This window comes from Ornithorhynchus anatinus, chromosome 3 (assembly GCF_004115215.2).
Source record: "Ornithorhynchus anatinus isolate Pmale09 chromosome 3, mOrnAna1.pri.v4, whole genome shotgun sequence".
In the NCBI taxonomy this organism is placed as follows: Eukaryota; Metazoa; Chordata; class Mammalia; order Monotremata; family Ornithorhynchidae; genus Ornithorhynchus; species Ornithorhynchus anatinus.
The window spans coordinates 31,577,196-31,601,026 of NC_041730.1; the positions used below are offsets into that span (position 1 = coordinate 31,577,196).

The window sequence follows — 23,831 nt, forward strand, 5'->3', positions numbered from 1 at the left end:
GGGTGCACGATATTTCAGTCCAGTCCAGTTCAGTCCAGGCTGCTGCAGGCCTTCCCATCGCCTTTCTGCGAGTCCTCTGTGCCAGATACTAAGTCTCCAGGGCTCCAGGTGGGCAAGGCTGAACCATGGGGCTGCTATTGGTAGCATCCAGGTTTTGGTTGGAGTTACGTTAGACACTGCATCTCCCTGATCTCCTCCCTCTCATTTACCTCTCTAGACTGTAAACTCATTGTGGACAGGGACTGTGTCTGTTATACTGTTGTGGCATATTCCCCCAAGTGCTTAGTACAACACAGTAAACTCTCAGTGAATACAGTTGACTGACTGTCTGACCCCTCTGTCAGCCCTGAGCATCAGAGACTAAATCTTAAGAGCTACAGCTAAGGTGAGTCTGAATGACAGGGCTGCCCCAGGGAGGACCCTGGTTGGCTGATGACCTCACCCCACCAGGACGGGGGTGTCAGCTCTGGAGGACAGGCCTACTACTCGACCTCCACACCAGCCAGGCCCCCGCCCTCAGCCCACTCCCTACCCCAAGAGTAGGCCCAGAGAGGGGTTTCCAGAATGGGCCCACCAGTGGGTGCTTATCCACCGGGCCTCCCCTACCACCCTTAGCCTAGTAGATCAATAAATCAATCAATTGTATTTATTAAGTGCATACTGTGTGCAGAACACTGTCCTAAGTGTTTGGGAGAGTATAGAATAACAGAATTGGTAGACATGTTCCCTGCCCATGATGCCAGATGCCAGAAAAATCACTGTCCCAGATCCTTGAGAGGGATTGTGCGAACCTGGAACACTCCCCTCTTTAACCCCTGGCCCCAGTGACTGTCCTCCCCTCTAGGATACAGAGAGGAGGTGGAGGAAGACTCCGAGAGGGGTGGTATTGGTGGAGGGGGGACAGAGCTCACCTCCTCCAGGAGGCCTTCCCAGACTAAGCCCTCCCATTCCCTCTGCTCCTCCTCCCCCCTCATTGACCCTACTCCCTCCCTCTGCTCTACCCCCTTCCCCTCCCCACAGCACTTGTATATATTTGTACATATTTATTGCTCTATTTATTTTATTAATGATGTGAATTTATCTATGTGTCTGTTTTGATGGCAGTGATGCCTCTCTATTTGTTTTGTTTTGTTGTCTGTCTCCCCCTTCTAGACTGTGAGCCTATTGTTGCATAGGGATTGTTTCTGTTGCCGAATTGTACCTTCCAAACACTTAGTACAGTGCTCTGCACAGAGTAAGCGCTCAATAAATACGATTGAATGAATGAATGAATGAGAGCCCGCTGTGTGAGGGTTAGAAGCCGAGCTCACTGGAATGTTCCCCTCCCTCTTCCCTGGCTCCACTCTCTTGTTGCCGGGCTGGCGACTATCATATTTAGACCATTTAGACAGTGGATGAAGTGGTGGGAATTGGAGGTAGCTTATCTTCCATCTTGGAGGACTTCTCCCGAAAAATGGGTCATTATTGCTAATTATGTTGATAATTCTTTGTGGAACCCAGAAACTCATGGAAGCTGTACATTTTTTTCAAAAACTGGTGTTGGGAGCTTCAAAATCCCATTCATGTGACAGAGGATAAGTCTCTTGTAGATAAGTGCAACTTTAGGGTAGGTTTCCTGCTGGAAAGTGTAATTTAATTGGCCACTTCCTGAGACTGAGCTATATAGTAGTGATAGTAATTATCAGGCTCTTACTATGTGAGAGGCTTTATGCTAAATATGGGGGTAGGTTCAGGACAATCAGGTTGGGCTCTGTCCTTATACCATATGTTGCTAACAGTCAAAGAGGGAGGGAGAATTATTTCTTGGTATGGGACCCTGAATTTAGGAGATATGAAATAACTAGGGTCTGTGCATTTCCCTGTGCATTTCCACTTTGGGCTGTGTATTTCCTCCCTCCGTTCTGATTACATTTAGTCTGTGGAATTGAGAGTGTGCAACCTGGTTTCTAGTCCTTTGCCTTCTCTCTTGGCTAGTCTTTCCCCCTTGAAAGTTCCAAACTTGTAAGGTTCTGTATTTCCTGACCCCCCCATTTCAGGAGTAACCCACATTTAAAATAAGACATTTCAAATGGGGCAAAAGACTACAATGTCATGGCTGAAATAAAATCAAAATAAGACATTGGTAACAATTTAAGTACCCCAAAATGATAGATATATAGAAGAAGGTAGCTTTTGTAAAAATGGTAACTATAGTTAAGAAATACAATAATACATTGTCCTTTTCTGAAGTCCTAAATCTTTGAGCTGGTGTTGCATGAAATGCAAGAGAAAAGTTTGTACAGCCAAGCCAAATGCACTCCAGGAACTGAAGCTTGCATGAAAACACAGCTGTTAGATCCAAGAAAATGAGAGGTTAGCCAAAGAGGATAATTGACCCAAACCCTAATATCATCAACTATAGATAGAAAAGATCATTCTGTATGTCTTCTTTCTGGACTTGATTCAGCATGTTTCTTTTAATTTCACAAATGGGTAAGGTTAAAGGGTATGTAGTTGTAGAAATGCTAGTTTCCCCTCCCCTTCCTTCCACCATTCTATCCCATATACCATACTCGTAAATGACAATGCAGGTAAAGGCAGCTTTAGAAATCTCGATTAGTATTTAAGAGTATTATGAGAGATTTGGCTTCTCCTTTAGTCCACTTTCTATCACTTTCTAAGGAGCAATCTATAATAGAAAAAGCACACAAGTGAAGTCAATAAGTAAATTGCATGGAGCTGGTTGATTTGTGTATGTTCTTTCCCCTTCTTTAAGAAATGAAGAGAAGGATGAGATATTAAAGATCCAAGAAGTGAGGAAGGTTTTGGCTGAGAACATTCTTGTTTGTGGAAATACTCATCTAGGACTTCTGTAATTTAGTAGACCTATGTAACAGGCAGAGTTCCAATTTCCAAGATGCACAGTCTCCATAAGGACCTCAAAGTGATGCCCAGGGCACATTTTTATCCAAGATCGGTTTAAAAGTTGTGGATAACTTGGGTGTATATTTCCTCAGATGACCTGGGAACCTGAACAGCTGTCACTTTTTACTTCTATAAGTGAAATAGCACCATGGCTTCTATAGGGAAGACTAAATATGAGCTCCTTGTGGGCAGGGAACATGACTACCAACTCTGTTATATTGTAGTCTCCCAAGCATTTAGTACAGTGCACTGCACATAGTAAGAGCTCAATAAATATGATTGATTGCTTGAAGATTCTGCTGAGGCAACAACCATGAGAATGAACAAAGCTGAGCTGGGGTAAAAATGGACAATTTGGATTTTGAATAACATCTAAGATTTGATTTATTTTATGGTATTGGTTAAGCACTTACTATGTGCCAGGCACTGTACTAAATGCTGGGGTAGATAATCTTATGATGATGATGTTGGCATTTGTTAAGCGCTTACTATATGCGAAGCACTGTTCTAAGTGCTGGATCATCTTGGACATAGTCCATGTCCCACCTGGGGCTCACACTCTGAATCCCCATTTTAAAGGTTTGGTAACTGAGGCACAGAGAAGTTAAGTGACTTGTCCAAGGTCACACAGAAGACATGTGGCAGAACTGGGATCAGAACCTAGATCCTTTTGACTCCTAGGCCTGTGCTCTATCCACTAAAGCCATGCTGTTTCTATTGCCAAAGCACCTTATATTATTTTAATTTCCTCCCCATAACACACCTTGTCAGGTAAGTTCAAGTATTGTTCCCATTTTACAGATGGAGAAACTGAGGCATGAGAAGGGTAAGTGCCTTGCCCAAGGCCACAAAGTAGTAAGGTGGCCTAGAACCTGGGGCTTCTGACTTCCAGGGTCACAGATCTACCACCAGGCGATACTGGGAGGTGTTCACTGAACCTGCAGGGTGAGCAGGCGGGGACCAACAAAAAGCTGTGGAGTAGTACAGTATTGCCAGAGTATTAACTACAGACACGTGACAACTGTATGGCTTGCAACAGGATGCTTGGGATGGAGGGGATAGGACCATGTTTCCACCCTCCCTCCTCTCCCTGCCCTGACTCCTTCTTGGCTAGTTGGGTCGTAATCTATAGGCAGTGGATTCGAAATGGGAAATAATCACTTAGTGAAGTCTCCTATAAAATAATCATCTGTTGTTCAGTTAGGCCAACTGATGGTCACCTTAGTCATCTCACTGTTATGTTGTATTGTGTACACTTGTACTCCATGACAGTATGACACTGTATCACATGAAAAGAATCATTCCATGAAGACTTTTGAACTATTAGCAACTTCAGTCCCCCATGACAGCTTGAAACCCTTTGGCAAGAACTTATACAATTTTTGAGTCAGTCAGTAGTACATCCTCGAAGAGTCAGAGGCAATTGTTCGGAGTACAGTGCTCTACACAAAGTAAGTGCTCAAAAAATAGCATTGATCATACCACTGATAAAACTAGCAGGGTTTCAATCTGAGCCCACACAGCTCTCTACAGGGACGTTGGGGCGTGAGATGAAGGTCGAGATGCCCTTTGTCTTTCCTGTTTCAGTCCGATCATTTCCGCTCAGCTATTGCCCAGTAGGGTTGAGGGGAGCAAGCCAGGTAACTGGAGATGGCTGTAGATGAGGGCAACTGCACCCACTATATTAAAAATGAAACTGAAAAAAACAAACAGGCTGGTTTGGATACAAGGGGGCTCAGGGAGGAGGGGAGGCAGGAAGGCCATGCCATAACAGGAGACCTGAGGAGAATAGAGAAGGCTTATTTCAATAGGAGAGGATATTGGGGGAAGTGTGCTTTGCCCAACAATCAATCAGTTGAGCACTTACTATGTGCAGAGCACTGTACTAAGAGTTTGGGTAAATACATTATAACAGAGTTGATAGACATGTTCCCTGCCCACAAAGAGTTTACAGTCTAAGGGGGAAGACTATATGTACATCTTGGTGCTGTGGAGCAACCAAGAGAAGGACACTGACCTCTCCAGTATCCATTCAGAACTCAATGCTCGACTATATCTGGGTTGTGGCTTGGTTTCAGATAGATCTTGGAGGAAATGTTAGTTTTTTCAGCCAAATATATTCACTCCAAGGAAACACCACCAGGAGCATTGCCTTTAATATCATGTTGATGGATGAGATATTTTATTACTGTATATCTATTTGGTAATTCCTTTTAAAAAATGACCTCTGCTTCTCAGTTTTCATTCACTAATTCATTTGTATTTATTGAGCACTTACTGTATGTAAAACACTGTACTAAACTCTTGGGAGAGTACAATATAACAAAGAACACTCTTGATTATCTTAGGGGTTTGTCTGCAGATGAACTGAAACTTAATTTATTTCAAAAGAAGAACTTGGTGAACAAAATCCTCATTCTATTGCATTTTTGCTTGAAGTCCAAAAATGTGTCTGGAAATGTACCAATATGTGTCACGATCTGAGATGTTGAGAGGATAAAATGAGATAATATATGTGAAAGTGCTTTCAGCTTTTAAGGAGAAAATCACTGAATCAATGCAAAATTACATTACTGTTGTTGAGTCCGGCTCTCCTTTCTGAGGATCCCATGGGCACCAACGTATACCTCAGAGCACCTCAGAGTGAGCCGAGTCCCTCCACCTCTCCCTTATTTTCATTTAAAGCTGGCAGATGAAACAAAGTTGATAAAGGTTGCCTGCTCTTAACCCCTACTTTTTATGGTATTTGTTAAGCGTTTTCTATGTGCCAGGTACTGTACTAGGTGCTGGGGAAGATACCAGCTAATCAGGATGGACACCACCCTTGCCTGCCCAGTTCCCTAACAGTAAGACAGAACTGCCTGCCACCAGCATCTGCCATTTTTTGTCCTGGCTTAATCCGTTACACCCCCAAACAACCTGCATACCTTAGGTCCGGACTTAGCAATTGCCCTCACCTTGACAGAAAGGGGAGAGACATAGTCTTTCATCTCGTTCTCAGTGTAAATCTAGGGAAGCATTTAGGGTGGACAGTGACGGCCACCCAAATGCAGGCGATGTCATCCATGCATGCCAGGCATGCTACATTAATGTAATGACATTACCCTCACCGTTTTGTGGATGTACATCTGAGGCAACCTGAAACTAGAGCATTTCTCTAGTTTCAAAACCACCTCCTCCCATTTGCTCTAAAACCTTCGTGTTCTCTTCCCAGGTACATGTGAACAGGGGACCCTTTCTGAACTTCCTCTGCCACTTGCTTGCAGTGTTACTTAGGGCAAGTCACTTAACTTTTCTGTCCCTCAATTTCCTCATCTGTAAAATGGGCCACAAATACCTGTTCTCCCTCCTACTTCAACTGTGAGCCCCTGTGGGACAGAGCCTGGATCAAATCTGATTATCTTGTATCTACCCCAGTATTTAGTACAGTACTTGACAAACAGTAAATGCTTAACAAATACCACAATTGTGAATATTATTATTAACACAGGCTGGAGCCAGGCTGAAGACAGAAAGACTGGGAGACTAAAATGAATATACCAGGCTTAAAAGGTTCTGGTGCCATATCTCTACAGCGTGGCTTAGTGGAAAGAGCACAGGCCTGGGAGTCAGGAGGTCATGGGTTCTAATCCCAGCTCCGCCACTTGTCTGCTGCATGACCTTGGGCAAGTCACTTAACTTCTCTGTGCCTCAGTTACCTCATCTGTAAAATAGGGATTAAGACTCTGAGCCCTATGTGGGACAACCTGATAACCTCATATCTACCCCAGCACTTAGAACAGTGCCTGGCACATAGTAAATGCTAAACAAATATCATCGTCATCATCATCTCTACTGAACAGGGAGTAGACGAGATGAAAACTAACTGGCTCGCCATCATAGAGGCATACCTCCATAGATTTTCAACAGCTAGAAAATGGTGGTATTTGTTGAGTGCTTATTATTTGCTAAGCACTGTGCTAAGCACTGAGTTAGACAATAATAATGTTAATAATAATAATGGTATTTAAGTACTTAATTTGTGGTAGGCACTGTTCTAAGAGCTGGGGTGGGTACAAGCAAATCAGGTTGGACACAGTCCTTGTCCTGCATAGGGCCCATAGTCTTAATCCCCATTTTACAGATGAGGTAACTGAGGCACAGAGAAGTGAAGTAGCTTGCCCAAGGCCCACAGCAGTCACGTGGTAGAACCCAGATTATAACCCAAGACCTTCTGACTCCTAGGCCTGTGATCTAGCCACTATGCCATGCTGCTTCCCATAATCAAGCTGGACACAGTTGGAAGCAACTCGTCTAGGAACCATCCTCTCCCTTGCTTATACAGAGGGGCTCTAAAATCACAAATTTACATTTTAGGCAACTTTTTTCTTTTCTCGCCTTAAGAATTCCACAAAAAGAGAAAGCATTTCAGATACTAAATAATTGTCTTATTTTCTCACTCATTTAGCTCATTAATTCAAGCCTGAATATTAGGCAACAAGTAGATTAGTTCCATATTAAATGGAAATTACTGCAGGAGGGAAGTAGCAAGGTCACATAAATTATTCCTTTTTTTAGATAAATCCTCAACAAAAACTACCTTCCCCTGACTTTTATTGGTGTATATGAAGCTAAGGAAAGGAGGTCAAATTCTGTCCTCAGAATAAATGAGGACAGAGCATCTGCACTAGAAAACTGTACTTATGAAGGGTGCCCTTATTTATTGGCTTTTCCAAATGATTCTAGAGTAATTGACTTATTGGAGCAGACCTCCCCATATCCAAAATGAAACTTTTCAAACACTGTGGGGATAAATTGATAACCTGAGGTATATTGCTTATTAAGTGATAAAATCGCCTGTGAATAAAATCATCCCGGGGATTAGAATAATGAGAAGAGTATTTATGGTATTTATGAGCCCTTCACCCTCTAAAAACTTGTTGTGGGCAGACAGTGTATTAAGTGCTTAGTACAGTGTTCTGCACACAGTAAGCACTTAATAAATACAGTTAACTAAGAGGATAATAATAATAATGATAATAATAATTATGGCATTGTTAGGTGCTTAACTACGTGCCAGGCACTGTACTAAGTGCTGGGGTGGATACAAGCAGATCGGGTTGGACACTGTCCCTGTCCCACGTGGGGCTCACAGTCTCAATCCCCATTTTACAGATGAGGTAACTGAGGCCCAGGGAAGTTATGACTTGCCCAAAGTCACACAGCAGACAAGTGGCAGAGTAGGGATTAGAACCCATGACTTCTGACTCCCAAGCCCGGGCTCTTTCCACTGAGCCACGCTGGATCCATGTCTAATTCCCACCAGTAAACTCTTTCATTATTAAATATTTCACGGTATAAATATTTAAATAGTAAGCACTATTACTATTACTGTTAAACCTTCTAGGTAACATGTCCTGAGGGGTGGGCATAGAATAATCAGATTAAATATAAACCTGCCTGCCTCACCTGGGACTCACAATTTGTATTGGCAGTGTATGCACATAGTAGGCTCTTAATGAATGCCATTGATATTGTCACTGTGGATATTATTAGTCAAACAGAAATTTCTGCAAAAAATGGGATATGAATTTAAGGTACTTGATTTTCCCAGCTCTCCAGAAGTTCATATTTGTTCCTTGAGGACCAGGATTCTGTCCATCAATTCTGTGTTATTGTAGTCTCCCAAGCACTTAGTACTGTGCTCTGCACATATTTAGCCATTAATAAACCCATCAATTGATTGATTTATTTACAGATGTAAAGTGGTAAGTATGCTAACATTGTGAACATATGGAGTAAGAGTGTTTGCATGGATTTTCTAGTGGTTAGTGATTCTGGCTTGGTTTGATATTTTAGCCTTTTTCTGAATTTGTGAGGATATTAATCCCTGACAAAGAGAGAAAAAATTGATCAATTCACATCCTAGCAATGACTAGTAAATTTACCTTGAATCTACTCTCTCCATTGTACTCAGCAGGATAAACAGTAGATGTATTCCTCTTAGTGACAGTGTCCGGTTCTTCTTGTATTTCTGTATCTTGGCACTGAACTGATTTTCCCTGAGGGATTGATGGAATGCACAAGTTTAGTGATTTGAGAAAAAGAACGCCCAATAATCCAGCACAGAATTAAGTGGTTTTACATGTGATAGTACAAAGGAAAACCATTGTACATTGGTTTTCTCTAGAAAACCCTCAGTTCACTTGAAAATCCATTCTGATAGCATCTAAATATTTGGGAACCATACTTCTTCCAAAATGCATTTTCTCATTAGCAGGTTGGCAGAATCCTTTTCTTTTTAAGTTCCCAACTTTTTTTTCTCTGTCATAAATGTGATGATATGGAAGAGCCGATGTAATTCTTCAGTAAAAATTTAAGAATTGTCATTTTTGGGAACTCAAGCAAATTAGCTCTCAGATTCCTTATGTTAATCATTGGTGCTTTCTACACTACATTTTATGCTTTATTTTCTAGTTTATATCGAATAGTGTATCAACCATATGGAGTTTAAAATTGAGTGTTCCAGTTGCTTTCCTCTGTCTTTTTTTTTAATTTCTGAAGCGGTTCTCTTAGCAACAAAAAGATGCAGTATTTAATGACAGTCACCATCATCAGATGAGATGGTATGGCACAGTCATATAAATACTCTATTCAAAAATAGGTCTAAATCACTTATTCCTGTTGAACCATATTCCCTCTTTTAATGAAAGAATTTCCAAAAAACAATATTTTTTCTGAAAATATTCTTTCATCATCACTGAAACCTAACTTAAGTATAAAGAATTACTGTTTTAGAAAATTACTTTTCTCAATAACGTTTCAATAGAGCCTACTCCCTCCTACTTAGACCTAAGCCCCACGTGGGACAGTAACTTTGTCCGATCTGAATTTCTTGTAACTACCCCAGCACCTAGAATAGTGTTTGGCACAAAATAAGTGCTTACCAAGTACTATTTTAAAAAATGGCATATGCTTATTTTAGTTGTTTGCTCCCAAACTGCCGCTATTGGCAAGTGTTTGTTCTAGTTTTCAGGTACCCATAAAAATTCTCCAAAAAAAATCCCCTTTTTTATTAGCTGACAATAATTCAAGGCCATGACTGAAATGCCTCCTAATTATTTTCTAATTTCACGGGTACAGAGAAACATACTCTTTCAGAATAATCATTATAATGGAATAGGAAGAAGAAATAATTGTTGCTTGTGTCTATTACCTTCCTGAATGGAATATGGGTCATGCTAAAAAATTATGCTAATGCCTCAAACTTTAAAGGTGTGCTATGGAGCTTTTCTCTCATTGACTTTTTCTTTCAGCATTATCACTGGCAAGTGAACAACACCAAAAATATCCTTCTTTTAAACTAAAAAAAGACCAGAACATTTATGGTTAGCTACTAAAGTTAAACTGAAGTGCACTTCTGCTCACGCTTCATTTCAGATGTTTCCTCTGCTAATTGCAGCTCGCTGGATGCGGTAACAAAATAGTGGCACAGAATTAATTCTCATATCATTCCCAAATATTAATGTTTGATCCACTTTAACCTTCTGCAGTTTTTCTCCTCTCCATTTTTTTGTTTGCTTGTTCATCAATGCGATGACTACAAAAGCACAGAGTAACGTCGAAAAGGCTGGTGGTGTTCACATGACTAATACTGTGAAAGATAGCAAGATTTTGAGCAGCTCCAGTCTACGCACAGTTGGTTCCCAGCTGACAGACAGAATGTGGGGTGGGCTTTGTCACCAGAACGCTGGGTATGGCATGCCCAGCTATGCTTATGATTCCACAGTGCCCAGAAACCTGCTGCCTGTTTCTTGGTGCAGGCAGCTAAAACACATAGAAACTGGGTAGCTCCTTTTTTGTTCTTCCAAGAGAAAAAAAATTATATAATGAAAGGATTGCTGCTAAAATAGAAGGAAAAATGAAGTCTTTGTTAAATGCCTTAACAAAGAAGGAAGGTAAGACAAATGCGTAGGGAACCTGAATTTTTGTAATGGGCAGTTTTTATTGACACTCGTTAGGAGCTTCTTAGCCCACTGGGCATATTTTCAAATCCGATCGATGTTTCATGTGTTGTAAGTTTGGGTACTGTAATTAGTTAACTAAGAAAAATATCGGTTGCTCTGTGTGAATGAAAAAGCTTTGTTTTAGTTGTTCTCCGTAAGCATTCTATTTCATTAGATGATTAAATGTTGATGAACTTAGAATATTGATTTTAAATGCTCTTTAATGAGGATGTGTACATATATATCTATATACATAGATATATATGCACATATATGCCTGTGTGCCTTATTAGAATTTGAATTCAGAGATAGAGAGAAGTTTGAGCTATAGCATTTCAATTGACTTAGAGGGTGGATAATCACTGCTAAAGAAAATGGAAAGAATTGGAACGGAATGGGATTGTTGTGAGCTTTTCAAATCACTTTTAATATTCCTTTTTCACAGCTATGCACTCCAGTTTATATATAGATGAGAGAGACAAAGTGTAACTGAGTCTAAAGTCCATATGCTTTGTATCGTACCTTTATGTACTTTTTATTTTGAAACAATGCAAACAATGCCTGTAAGACAAACCTAAGAAAAAACACTTATAGTTTATAGTTTGCTGGAAACAGGTGGTAATTGGTTCATTTTTGGGAAAGTAATTATTTCTAACCCTCTGTGCACATGTTAACATAATTCTATACACGTTTAGATCCTCTATCCAATTCCCTTTTTTCTTGTAAAAGATAATTTATCCCCTTAATTGATCCAGTAAGGACTATTTTTTCAGCGATTAGTCTTAAAAAAAATGCATTCTATTAGGGAAATGCTCTCAGCTCTGAAATCATTCCCGAATAAACATTAAAGACATTGTATCTAAAAGAAATAGGAAAAAAAAGCTAATTTCATATGAAACTTGGCATCTGGTCAAGATGTTTTTCATTAAAGTGTTCACCAAAATTCCACATATGTGTCTCCATTTTCAGTATGAGTCTATTTAACTATGCCCTTGCCATTACATCACTGCTCTTTTGAGCCTTTCCACAGCAGTGGCAGTGATGGGAATTCTTTTTTCCTGGCCCTCTCACTTCCCCCGCCTCAAACCCAATAAACCGTCTAGGAACTTCACATATTGCCGGCATGCTAAATACAAGTGAGATTTTATATTCCGAGTAGAACACATGAAAAATCAGATTTGAGATTAGAAAATTCCAAGATTGGTTGTGTAACTCTTATCGGTAACACTTCAAATTATTTTTCATTCACTAAAAGGAATCTCCAAAATCTACCAATATTCATTAAAGATAATGATCTTAAGTGCAATTGCATACATATAAACAGTCCTCGAGACTGTGAGCTCCTCATGGGCAGGGAACATGACTATCAACTCTGTAATATTGTACTCTCACAAGGACTTAGTGTAGTTCTCTGTACACAGTAAGCACTCAGTAAATATGATTGACTGATCATATGCATTTAATAGTAATAATAATAATAATGGTATTTGTTAAGTGCTTATTGTGTGCCAGGTACTGTACTAAGCACTGGAGTGGATACAAGAAAATCAGGTTGGCTCACAGACCTAATCCCCATTTTATGGATGAGGTAACTGAGGCACAGAGAAGTAAAGTGACTTACCCAAAATGCCATAGGAGTCTGCATTATGGTAATGTAATGAAATGTATGTTTTCCCTCTTTTCAGACTTTCCTCTAAAATCTAGTTTACATTTTCTTCAGTATGGCTTATATGGGCCATAGTCTTGGCCCTAATCTTTTGAGAGAATAATCATACTCCCTGGAAACTGATGGTGTGTCACAACTCATTTCTTTCTGCAAACTTCACAGGAGATTTTGGATTTAGCATAGTAATAAAGCCTCTCAGCATTAAGTTGTAAACACCAAATGATAATTTCATAAAATTGTAGCATCATAGAGGTACAATTTGAGAGTTCATTAACTTGTCCCCCTGCTCCAAGGTAAACCTTTAAACTTCCCAGATATTAATATTAATCCTAAATTAACTTCAGGCAAAGTTGTGATTTCCTAAAAAAGTGATTTGTTTAGAATCCTCTTTTTCATGTTGTTCCATTTCATATTTTCAGAAATAGCTTTATGACACTGACTTAATTACTAGCTTCCCAATGGCAAAGATTTCAGTTCATACGGATTGTCCTAATACATCTCATCCTCTAAGCTCCTGCTAAAAATTCTCCTTTTTGACCTATGTTACTTTGTAGACCCTGGTTGACATGTCCTTACTGTTGAAACTTGGTAGTTCTCATTTTCCTAACTGAAGTCCAAGCTGCATTTTTATGAGGGAAAGGTTTTTCTTAATTAGAAAGTATATAAACTTCGTCCCACGTTGTGTCATTTTGTAAAACATACAAGCTCTTTTTCATTTACAAATCAGTTATGAGCAATATTCTTTGGAAAGATGTGCAACCTAGACACATTAACTCTGAGTTTCAAATTTGTCCTGCATATTTTGCTATATATGTATTTGGGGTGCTGTTGTTTATAGTTGAAAGTTGATATAGTTCACACAATTGTCTACATTTTGGGGAATTCCATTATTAAACCTCTTTTAAGTTGGGAAAATAGGAAGGATTCTTTTAGGGTCCAGAGGCTATGGAAAATTGAGACGTGTTTAGGAAGGATTTTTCCTCTCCCAGCTATACTATGCTGGAAAAGCAGACAGCATGGCCTATTGGTAAGAACATGGACCTGGAAGTCAAAGGTCTTGAGAGTTTTAATCCCAGTTTTACTACTTGCCTGCTAAGAAAACTTGGGCAAGTCACCTAATTTATCAGTGCCTCAGTGATCTCATCTATAAAATATGGATTAAATACTTGCTATCCCTCCTACTTAGACTATGAGCCCCATGAGTGGCAAGAATTGTGTGATCTTGTGCGACTATCTTGTACCTACTCCAGTACTCGATATGGTGCTTTGCACAGAGTAAGCACTTAATAAATATTCTATTAAATAATAATAATAATTGTGGTATTTGTTAAGCACCTACTATGTGCCAGGCACTGTATTAAGTGCTGGAGTAGACACAGCTCACATTCTTAATCCCTGTTTTACAGATGAGGTGATTGAGGCCCAGAGAAGTGAGGTGACTTGCCCTAGGTCACACAGCAGATGTGGTGGAGCTGGGATTAGAACCCAGGTCCTTCTGACTCCTAGGCCTATGCTCAAAATTTAGCACCATTACATTGACAGATGAAAGTTCACCGACTCTGAAATGGTTGCACGCTGCCTGATTTTACTTTGATTCATCTTTTAAAACAATGTAGACCTCTCAGTAGAAAAGACCATCCAATTTGTTGTACTTAGAAAAAACCTTTTTGATAGTCATTTCAGACATTTTTAGGTGCTGTTTCTAAAAAATGAAAACTCTCTTGTACAGCTCTGGAAGGTACACTTGCTTTCTTTCTTTTGTATTTCTCATTTATTAAATGACAGCAATAATCTCAGAACAAAAGCTAGAGGAATGCACAGCTGTTATCCAGGGTATTTTAAGGCTAAATCAGGTAAATAAGACAAAGGGCAGAAAAACCCACTGAGAAGCTTTTGCATAGGTCTCCCTAGAGAGAGGCAGTTGTTATCTATATTCATTTTGATTTGTTTCTTCCTTCCCAGTCTACTCCTCTGTACCATGTTTCCCTTAAGACCTGCCTTCAGTTGTAGGAAGTGGTGCTCTATCCTCCCCCAGTTCAGTTCAGGAACATTAGTCATAAACCAGCTACTTCCTATTTGGGACTGTCAATCATCAAATAGGGTAATACTCTGCTTAAGAGTAGATTGTTTCATGTGTGTTCATGTGCTTCTTTATTACGGGCCACAAGGCACTGCTGCTTATTCTGTGTTTGTCATTGCCTGTCTTTTTTTCATCTCTGTGCATTCAGTCTATCCCCATGTGCCTGTCCCCATCCACTCAGCTCCATTTATAGACTGATCCTTCTGAAGGCCATAGATGGAGTTTTATTGCTCCTTATTGTGTTTCTCCCAGTCCTCAGTATACTGTTTTTGCACCCAGTGGGTGATAGATAAATGCCATTGAATCAAAGTCAGTTGTGGAGTTTTAGATTGCCACAAGAAAACAAAACCGTACAAATACCCGTTCTCCTTCCTACTTAGACTGTGTACCCCAAGGGAGGCAGGGACTGTGCTTTACCTGATTATCTTGCACTTACCGTAGCGCTTAGTACAATGCTTGGTGCAGACTAAGCACTTAAAAGGTGCCATAAAAATGAGAAAACAAAAATAAAACATTCAGTCAAAAGTATCTGTAGAGAGCACACTGTGCCAAGCCCTCTACTAAGCATTAGAAAAGTATACAATAAGGAGAAATGTCTTGGTCCCTAACCCACAAGCTTCTTGTGGACAGGGAATGTGTCTGCCATTTTGGTCGTATTGTACTAATCTAAATGCTTAGTACAGTGCTCTGCATACAGTAGGTGCTCACTTCATTCATTCATTCAATTCATTCATTCAGTTGTATTTATTGAGCGCTTACTGTGTGCAGAACACTGTACTAAGCACTTGGAAAGTACAATGCAGCAATAGAGACAACCCCTGTCCACAACGGGCTCACAGTCGAGGGTGGCAGGGGGAAACCAACATCACTAGAACTGAACAGGCATCAATGTAAATAAATGGAATTATAGATAAATACATGTAGACATAAGTACTGTGGGGTGGGGATAGAGGGAAAAGCAAAGGGAGCGAGTCGTGCTGATGTGAAAGGGAGTGGAAGCTGAGGAAAAGTGGGGCTTAGTCTAGGAAAGTCTCTTGGAGGAGGTGCGCCTTCCGTAGGGCTTTGAAGGGGGAAGAGTGATTGTCTGGGGGATTTGAGGAAGGAAGGCATTCCAGGCCAGAGGCAGGATGTGGGCCAGGAATCGGTGGTGAAACAGATGAAATCTAGGCAGTGAGAAGGTTAGCACTAGAGAAGCGGAGTGTGTGGGCTGGGATGTAGAAGGAGAGAAGGGAGGCGAGGTAAGAAGGGGGAAGGTGATGGGGAGCTTTGAAGCCAATAATGAGGAGTTTTTGTTTGATTCAGAAGTGGATAGGCAACTCTGGAGATTTTGAGGAGGGGGATGACAAGCCCTGAACATTTCTATAGAAAAATAATCTGGGCAGTGAAGTATGGACTGAAGTGGGGGGAGGCAGGAGGTTGGGAGGTTATTGGCTCAATAAATATCATTGATTAATTGGGTGACTCACAGTCTTAAAGTGATGTTAAGCCCTAGAACCCTGGTCAGTCAATCAGTAGAACTTATTGACTTAGAGAAGCAGCGTGGCTCAGTGGAAAGAGCACAGGCTTTGGAGTCAGGGCTCATGAGTTCGAATCCCAGCTCTGCCACTTGTTGGCTCTGTGACTGTGGGCAAGTCACTTAACTTCTCTGTGCCTCAGTTCCCTCATCTGTAAAATGGGGATTAAGACTGTGAGCCCTACGTGGGACAACCTGATTCCCCTATGTCTACCCCAGCGCTTAGAACAGTGCTTGGCACATAGTAAGCGCTTAACAAACACCAACATTATTATTATTATTATTATTGTGCACTTAGTTGGTATTAAGGGATCGGGAGAATACAACAGAAACAAATGACATGATCCCTGCCCTCAAGGAGCTTACAGGAGCTTGGCCATGATAGCTTGTTTGGACACACTGGCTACATTGTGCCTCACTATTTTGTAAGGACGGGGAAAAAAATCTATGCATAGAATATGCCCATGGAGCAACAGATGTGACCCATTGCAAAATCAATCAACCAATGGTATGAACCGAATGCTTACTGTGTACAGGGCACTGAATGAAACACTTACAAGCGTACAGTCCAATAAACTTGGTAGATATGTTCCTAACCCACAAGGAGCTTACAGTCCAGAGAGGGTATGTGTTTACCAGAGCTTTTTCTTTCCCTACACACAGTGCCGTTTCGAGAGGCCCCGACCTATTCCAACCGAAGGCGGAGGCCTCAGAGCACCCTGGCGGCTCCCCGGATTCTGCTTCGCTCCAACAGCGACAACAACCTCAACATCAACAACGTCCCCGACTGGTCGGTCTGCTCCTCTGCCTCTTCGCACCGCAGCCTCTCGCCTCAGCTACTACAACAGATGCAGAATAATCCTAATGGCACAGTGAAAACCATTGGGAGCTACACCCCAGGACCTCGGAGTAGGTCACCATCCCTCAACAGGCTTGGAGAAGATGCCAAGAGGCAGCAGCATAGGCATATCAGGTGATTATTAATGTCTCCTTTTATGCCTGGCACTGGGGTAGATTAAAAAAAATCAGATTCATACGCTATGTCTACCTACCTAAGATTCAGTCTAAGAAGTAGAGAGATCAGGTGTCTTGTTCCTATTTTAAAGTTAGGATGGCTGAGTCACAGATGGTTAGTTGACTTTCCTAGTTCACTCAGAAGGCCGGTGGCAGAGGTTGGAATCAAAACCAGGTCTTCTGACTTCCATGCTTTTGCCCTAAGCCATGTTACCTCCAGGAAATCAAGCTAAATTCTGGAGTGATACCATATGAGTAGGAATGCTGAGTCTTTATTGTACATCAGGAAGAATTGAATCAATTAATCAGTCAGATTTATTGAGTGCTTATTGTGTGCAGAATGCTGTACTAAGTGCTTGGGAGAGTAAAACATAACAACTTTGATTAAACCATAGGTTACTTGATAGTTCCAAAATTGTGATGGCAGTCTGTAAGTGAATAAGAAACCAAAGCTTCTTCTCTTAGAATAAGAATGTTGACATAGTAAATTTGGGATGCTGGTATACCACCTAAGTCTTATGACTTCATAGAATCAGTCGATTGCATTTATTGAGCACTTGCTCTGTGCAGAGCACTGTACTACAGAGTTTGTAGGCATGTTTCCCACCCACAACAAGCTTTGAAAGAGTCCGCTGAGGTCACATATTTTATATTGCTCTTGCCTCCATGATAAAGAGTTTCAAGACAAATGATTCTATAACCTCTCTTGTTAAATCTATTCCTTGTCCTGAAATGAGGTTGTATCTGACCTAAATCCTGTTTTCTGCAGTCGATGTTCATTTGATCTAATTCTAATGTAGTTTCTATCCTGTATCTTTCTCTTATTCAGAGTAAACAATCCAAATGTCTTAAACTTATTCTCATGGCTACTCTTTCTAATCTTTCAGTAGCTTTATAATGTGAAGAGGAGAAGTACACTTCCCCCCTTCAAAGCCCTACTGAGAGCTCACCTCCTCCAGGAGACCTTCCCAGACTGAGCCCCCCTTTTCCACTGCTCCACCTCCCCTCCCCATAACCCCAACTCCCTCCCTCTGCTCTACCCCTCTCCCTGCCCCACAGCACCTATGTATATATATATATACACGTATTATGTTATTATTCTATTTATTTCATTAATGATGTATATATATCTATAATTTTATTTATTTGTTTATACCTACTTGTTTTGTTGTCTGTCTCCCCGACTCTAGACTGTGAGCCCATTATTGGGTAGGGATTGTCTCTATTTGTTGACGAATTGTACTTTCCAAGCACTTAGTACAGTGCTCTGCACACAGTAAGTGCTCAATAAATACAATTGAATGAATGAATGAACAATATAACAGACACATTCCCTGCCCATAGTGAGCTTATAGTCCGTAGACGATCTTATGAGGAGTGAAGAAAGAACTTAATATTTCCAAATAGATTTATAAAACTGAAACACTGGACCAATTTGGTAAATGTAATGTAATCTCCATCTGGAGGTTATTGACTATTCTGCTGTTCTTCCCACTGAACACTATTCTTTCAGTCATGGGGAGTAGTGAGAGAAATTAGGATCATGGATAGTCAATCAATCAGTGGGATTTATTGAGGGCTCACTGTGTGCCGAGCAAGGTACTAAGCACTTGTGAGAGTACAGTACTACAGAGTTGGTGGATACGTTTCCTAAGCCTGGAAGAATGTTCTCAGCATCCCCGGGGGTGGAAGGGAAGCATTTTGGAGGGAGAGGGAGGATTGATCTATGTGGGGGGAATCTGTCTGTGTATAGCTCAGGCTGGACTGTCTTAGAAAGAGGCATGACTAGTGCTATGGAAGAGGAAATAGTGTCCAGAGCAACAATCATGATTCTGCTCTTTGCCTAATGACCAGTGTTACTCACACAACAACACACAACACACACAACACAACACACTCTGCCAGGCAGAGGACATTTCATATCCCTTGGAAAGGCCTGTTTTCCATCATCCACCTTTCCATCTTTGGGAATCCCTAAATGAATGATGAAAATTGGCAGAGGAGGCAGGTGAGGAGAGTCAGAATCCTCAGCCACTGCCGGAATAGAGATCTGTTTATTTACTGGACTCAACTCTGCCTAGCTCTCCATGAAAGATGGAAAAGCAGAGTGTCCTGTGTTGTCCCCTCCCCCTAGGACAGTTTACATCATATCACCAGCCATGTGCAGCCCATTGGGGTGCAGGCAAAGGGAAGGGGCCATTGTGAAAAATCCATGGTAACCCTTTGGGCTGGGTCTACTGGTGCTTCCTTTTGTCTCCTGCAGCATTTTATTTGAGTCTTTGCCAGGTTCTGGACACATTTTTCTTTTAGTAGCTTATTAAGATTTTACATAAGGGAGGAGGTTTCCCTCCTTTGAAAACTGTAGTCATCATTCTGACTAATCCTATAAAGTGAAACTTGGTGACTTTAGGGAATCCTTCAATTTAGCTCTGCATAGTTCATAGCACCAAGGGAATTCTCCTAACGGGTTACTTAGAATAAAAATCTAGCCCAATAATGAGAGTTTGTCCCAATTCCTGGGTAGTTTTAGGCCAAATCCTGATGCAAAATCTCATTCCATGAAGACATCAGTCCTAAATGTAGAATCATGGAAGCAGGATTAAATGATCATAGGGAATCTTCTGTTTCTAGGTTAATCATTCAATAGTATTTATTGAGCACTTACTATGTGCGGAGCACTGTACTAAGCACTTGGAATGAACAAGTCGGCAACAGATAGAGTTAATCCCAATACTGTGGTTCACTCCTGTCTCATTTAACTTGGGATTAGTGATCAGTGATCTCAGATCTCTACCTGGAGTCCCCAGAATTGTGCTTTGTAAAGGAGCCTCCCTTCCGGTTGCTTGCATGTTCTTTGGCTGGACAAGCTAATCAAACTGGCCTTTTAGCTACCTGGCTCCAAGGAATAGCTGAGAACCATGGATGCAAATTCAGGTGCACGAAAAGCCCCATGCAGTGATGCAACAAGGCCAGGAACTGATCCTGGAAATTACTGATGGAATACACTCGATATCCTTATCCTAGTTGTGCCTCTCAACAGACTGACCCTTATCTACCACCTCTTCTCTCTCCCTTTCCTTTCCTTTCCTTTCCTTTCCTTTCCCTTTCCCTTTCCCTTTCCCTTTCCCTTTCCCTTTCCCTTTCCCTTTCCCTTTCCCTTTCCCTTTTCCTTTTCCTTTTCCTTTTCCTTTTCCTTTCTCTCTTTCTCTCTTTCTCTCTCTCTTTCTTTCTCTCTCTCTCTCTGTCTTTCAAATGTTACTGTTAAGCACTTACTATTTGCCAGGCACTGTACTAAGTATTGGATTAGATACAAGATAATCAGGTTGGCTCAAAGCCTTAATCCCCACTTTATAGATGTGGTAATTGAGGTTCAGAGAAATTAAGTGACTTGACCAAGGTCACTCATTAGACAAATGGCAGAGCTGGATTAGAAACCGTGTCCTCTGACTCCCAGGCCCATGCTCTTTCCACCAGTCTTTTCCCTCTCTCTTTTAACCTTTTAACTCCTAATAGCCACATTTTTATGGCTATTCTATAGTTCAGTCTTTTCATCTGGGGAAGATTATAGCACGATACCATTTTAAAATTGGGAATCCACTTTGTTTTCCTCAGTGCTGTGATTAGGTACCTTAAGTGCCCCCTTCCTTGAAGCTGAAATTTGGAGCATCCAAATTGGAGAAAAAGGTTCTCTGTGTTTCAATTAGACTAGGTAAATGATTTGAGTACCTCTAGACTGTAAGGTTCTTTAGGATGTGGTTCATGTCTCCCATGTATTGTAATCTCCCAAGCGCTTATGCTGCACAAAGTAAGTATTCAAGAAATGCCATTGATTGATTGATTGAGTACATGGTAAAACACTTCTAAGTATCTTTTAATAGGAAGAGAAACTAAAATTAAACAAGTGTGAACCAATGAATTTAGAAACCATTGCGCCTACATGGTAAAATTCTTACCTAGAAAATGGGATAATAAAGACCTTCAGTATGAAGCCAGAATAAATTGAAGCTGATACAAAATGTTTATTTTTCAATCACATTTTCGGGATTCTCATTTTTTCAGCCATCTATCTACTACTGTTCTCTCTAGTGCTCCTATGGGAGGTAATATTCATTGGTTCATCTCATGAAATCCAACTGCAGCCAGCTCCCAACCAAAGCCCCTGCTCCTGCCCTGCCTCAAAATGCTGGAGTCATATTGGTATCAACCATTTTATTTTTTCCCTTGGTATTTGTTTAAGCATTTACTGTGTGTCAAGCACTGTTCTAAATCCTGAAGTAGAAAAAAGGCAATCAAATTGGTCACTGTCCCTGTCCTTCACAGGGCTCACAGTATTAATCTCCATTTTACAGATGAGGTAACTAAGGCACAGAGAAGTTAAGTGACTTGCCTGAGGTCACACAGCAGTCAAGTGGCAGAGCCAAGATTAGAACCCAGGTTCTCTGGTTCTCAGGCCCGGGCTCTTTCTACTAGGCCACACTATCAACTTTACCCTTAATCTGCCTTTTAATGATACTCTTGACAGGGCAGTTGATAGGAAGTTATGCTCTGCGCACATTGATTGATTGATTGGTTGGGGAAGAAGAAGGCATTTGACAGGGATTCCATCTTCACGAAGGGGATTGGATATTTGATGACCAGCCTGCCGGGAGCTGCAGGGAGAGGGTTCTGTAGAGCATGGTTGCAAGCAGAGATTTTGGCTCCCAGCACCTTGATCCTCTAGTCTCTCGAGCCCTGAATGGAGAAAGCTTTAAATGCACCCCCCCTTGCCCTTTCTCTGTTATCCTCCCTGAATATTAAAACAGTGGAAGTTACAATGGGCAACTCTGCCTAATATTCCCATTTCCAGATAATACTAATAATAACTGTGGTGTTCCAAAGCATTTACTCTGTAACAACTGCTCTAATAAGGGTCGGGGTAGAAACACTCCAAGCAGATCAGACAGAGTCTATGTCTCACATGGGGCTCACAGTCTAAAGGGGGGAGGGAGAACAGGTATCTTATTCCCATTTTTTGCCGATGATGAAATTGAGATGCTGGAAACTTAGATGGCTTGCCCTAGGTCCCACAATGATGGAACTGGGATTAGAATTTAGGTCTTTTGACTCCCAGACCCATGTTCTTTCCTCTAGGTCACTTTGCTATTGGACAAAAAAGAGCAGGTTTTGGTATTTTAAGCAATTTTAGTGTACTAATCATCTCCTTGCGAGGAGAAAAGAGAAAACCATGCTTTAAAGAGGTTGTGGGGTCCTGCACATATAGCTTCATTTAATTTAATGGTATCTAGTGAGTACTTAATGTGTGCAAACCACTGTACTAAGCCCTGGGGAAGAATACAATAAAGGATAAGCAAAACTTTGTCCCTGAACCTCTGGGATCTCACAATCTAAAAGGGGGTTGGTAATGAGCACACAAGAAAGGATTTAATATATATGACAAGGGACACAAGATAAAATGAGCATCCAAATGTTGCAGCTGAAAGAAGTTGTTTGCAGAATTCTTATCACCCAGGTTACCCAGAGTTCTAAACTCCCACCCAAAGCCTTCTCAGCAGTCTAGGTTTTGAGGGCTTAGTTTAGTGCTTAGATTGTAATTGCTCAGTAAATATGATTGAATGAATGCAGGCATTCCGCTGCTGCTCCTTCACTCCTTCCCTGACTGTTCCACTGGGCAGGTCAGAAATGATGACACAATCACAAATTGGCAAAGTTTCTTGGTGATCTTTCTTGGTGGGCTTTTGGGGTGGGAGTCTAAGGAGAGGAGCTGCCACTGCTAATTTGATCCTTACTGATAATAGTATGTATTAAGTATCTACTGTGTAAAAAAAAAATGCACAAATGAAAATTAGAGCCAGTACCTAGACTCCAAAGGCATCACAAGCTAAGTATCTAAGAATACTGGGAAGAGGGGAAGGGGAGAGAAGGCAGCTTGCAACAGATTAATCAGAAAAGATGAAACATTAAAATATAAAACCAATATAAAAAAAGTCAAATACAATATGAACTCTACTGTTATTGCAGTGACTAGAGCAGAGTTTTGGGTTCCTTGAAGCCCTGAGCTGAACAGGGACACCATCCATGGCTGCAATCACAAGCGTGGCCTTTTTAATAATTCTGGAAGTTGAGTAGGCCTCACACTACTCCTTTTTCCTCACCCTGGGCACCAGGGGATGAGGTTTCTGGGAGCCCCAGTGGCTTGGGAGGCAGTGTAGTCTTGCTTTCAGGAAGTAGGTTCAGGAGTCAGCCATCTGAAAGTAAGGGACTGACCTGGGCTCATATTACTGCTTTTTCCTCACCCTGGGAATCAGAAGAAGGGCTGCTGAAGGGCATGGGTCTGGGCTGTCGTCTGTCAGTCAATCAAAAGTATTAATTGAGTGTTTACTTTGTGCAGAGAGCTCTTAGGGAAGTATAATAGAGGTATTAGACACATTCTTTACCCTCAAAGAATTTAGAGACTACCAGGGGAGATAACCACTAAAATAAAATACAGGTAAGGGGAAGAAACTGAATATTAGGCTCTGCATGAATGCTGTAGTAGGGAGAGGATGAGATTAATTAAGTTCTCAGGATGATAGGGCTCAAGTACGTATATAATGCAGTAGGTGGGGAAATAGATTGGTAAAATGAGAGATTATTCAAGGAAGTCTTCTTGGAAGAGATAGGATTTCAAAG

The 23,831-nt window shown here is 41.0% G+C and overlaps 1 protein-coding gene across 4 annotated transcripts in view; it reads left to right on the top strand.

Moving 5' to 3' along the window:
* Nucleotides 1–23,831, top strand: part of SHANK2 (SH3 and multiple ankyrin repeat domains 2) — a 717,042-nt gene that overhangs the window by 287,177 nt on the left and 406,034 nt on the right. For 3 of the 4 annotated variants that reach the window (XM_039911444.1, XM_039911445.1, XM_039911446.1), the window contains one exon: nucleotides 16,812–17,121. In XM_039911444.1, coding sequence (XP_039767378.1) covers nucleotides 16,812–17,121 — 310 coding nt within the window. Of the gene's footprint in view, nucleotides 1–10,684; nucleotides 10,842–16,811; nucleotides 17,122–23,831 lie in introns of those variants that run through there. The other variant, XM_039911447.1, reaches the window with a different exon arrangement.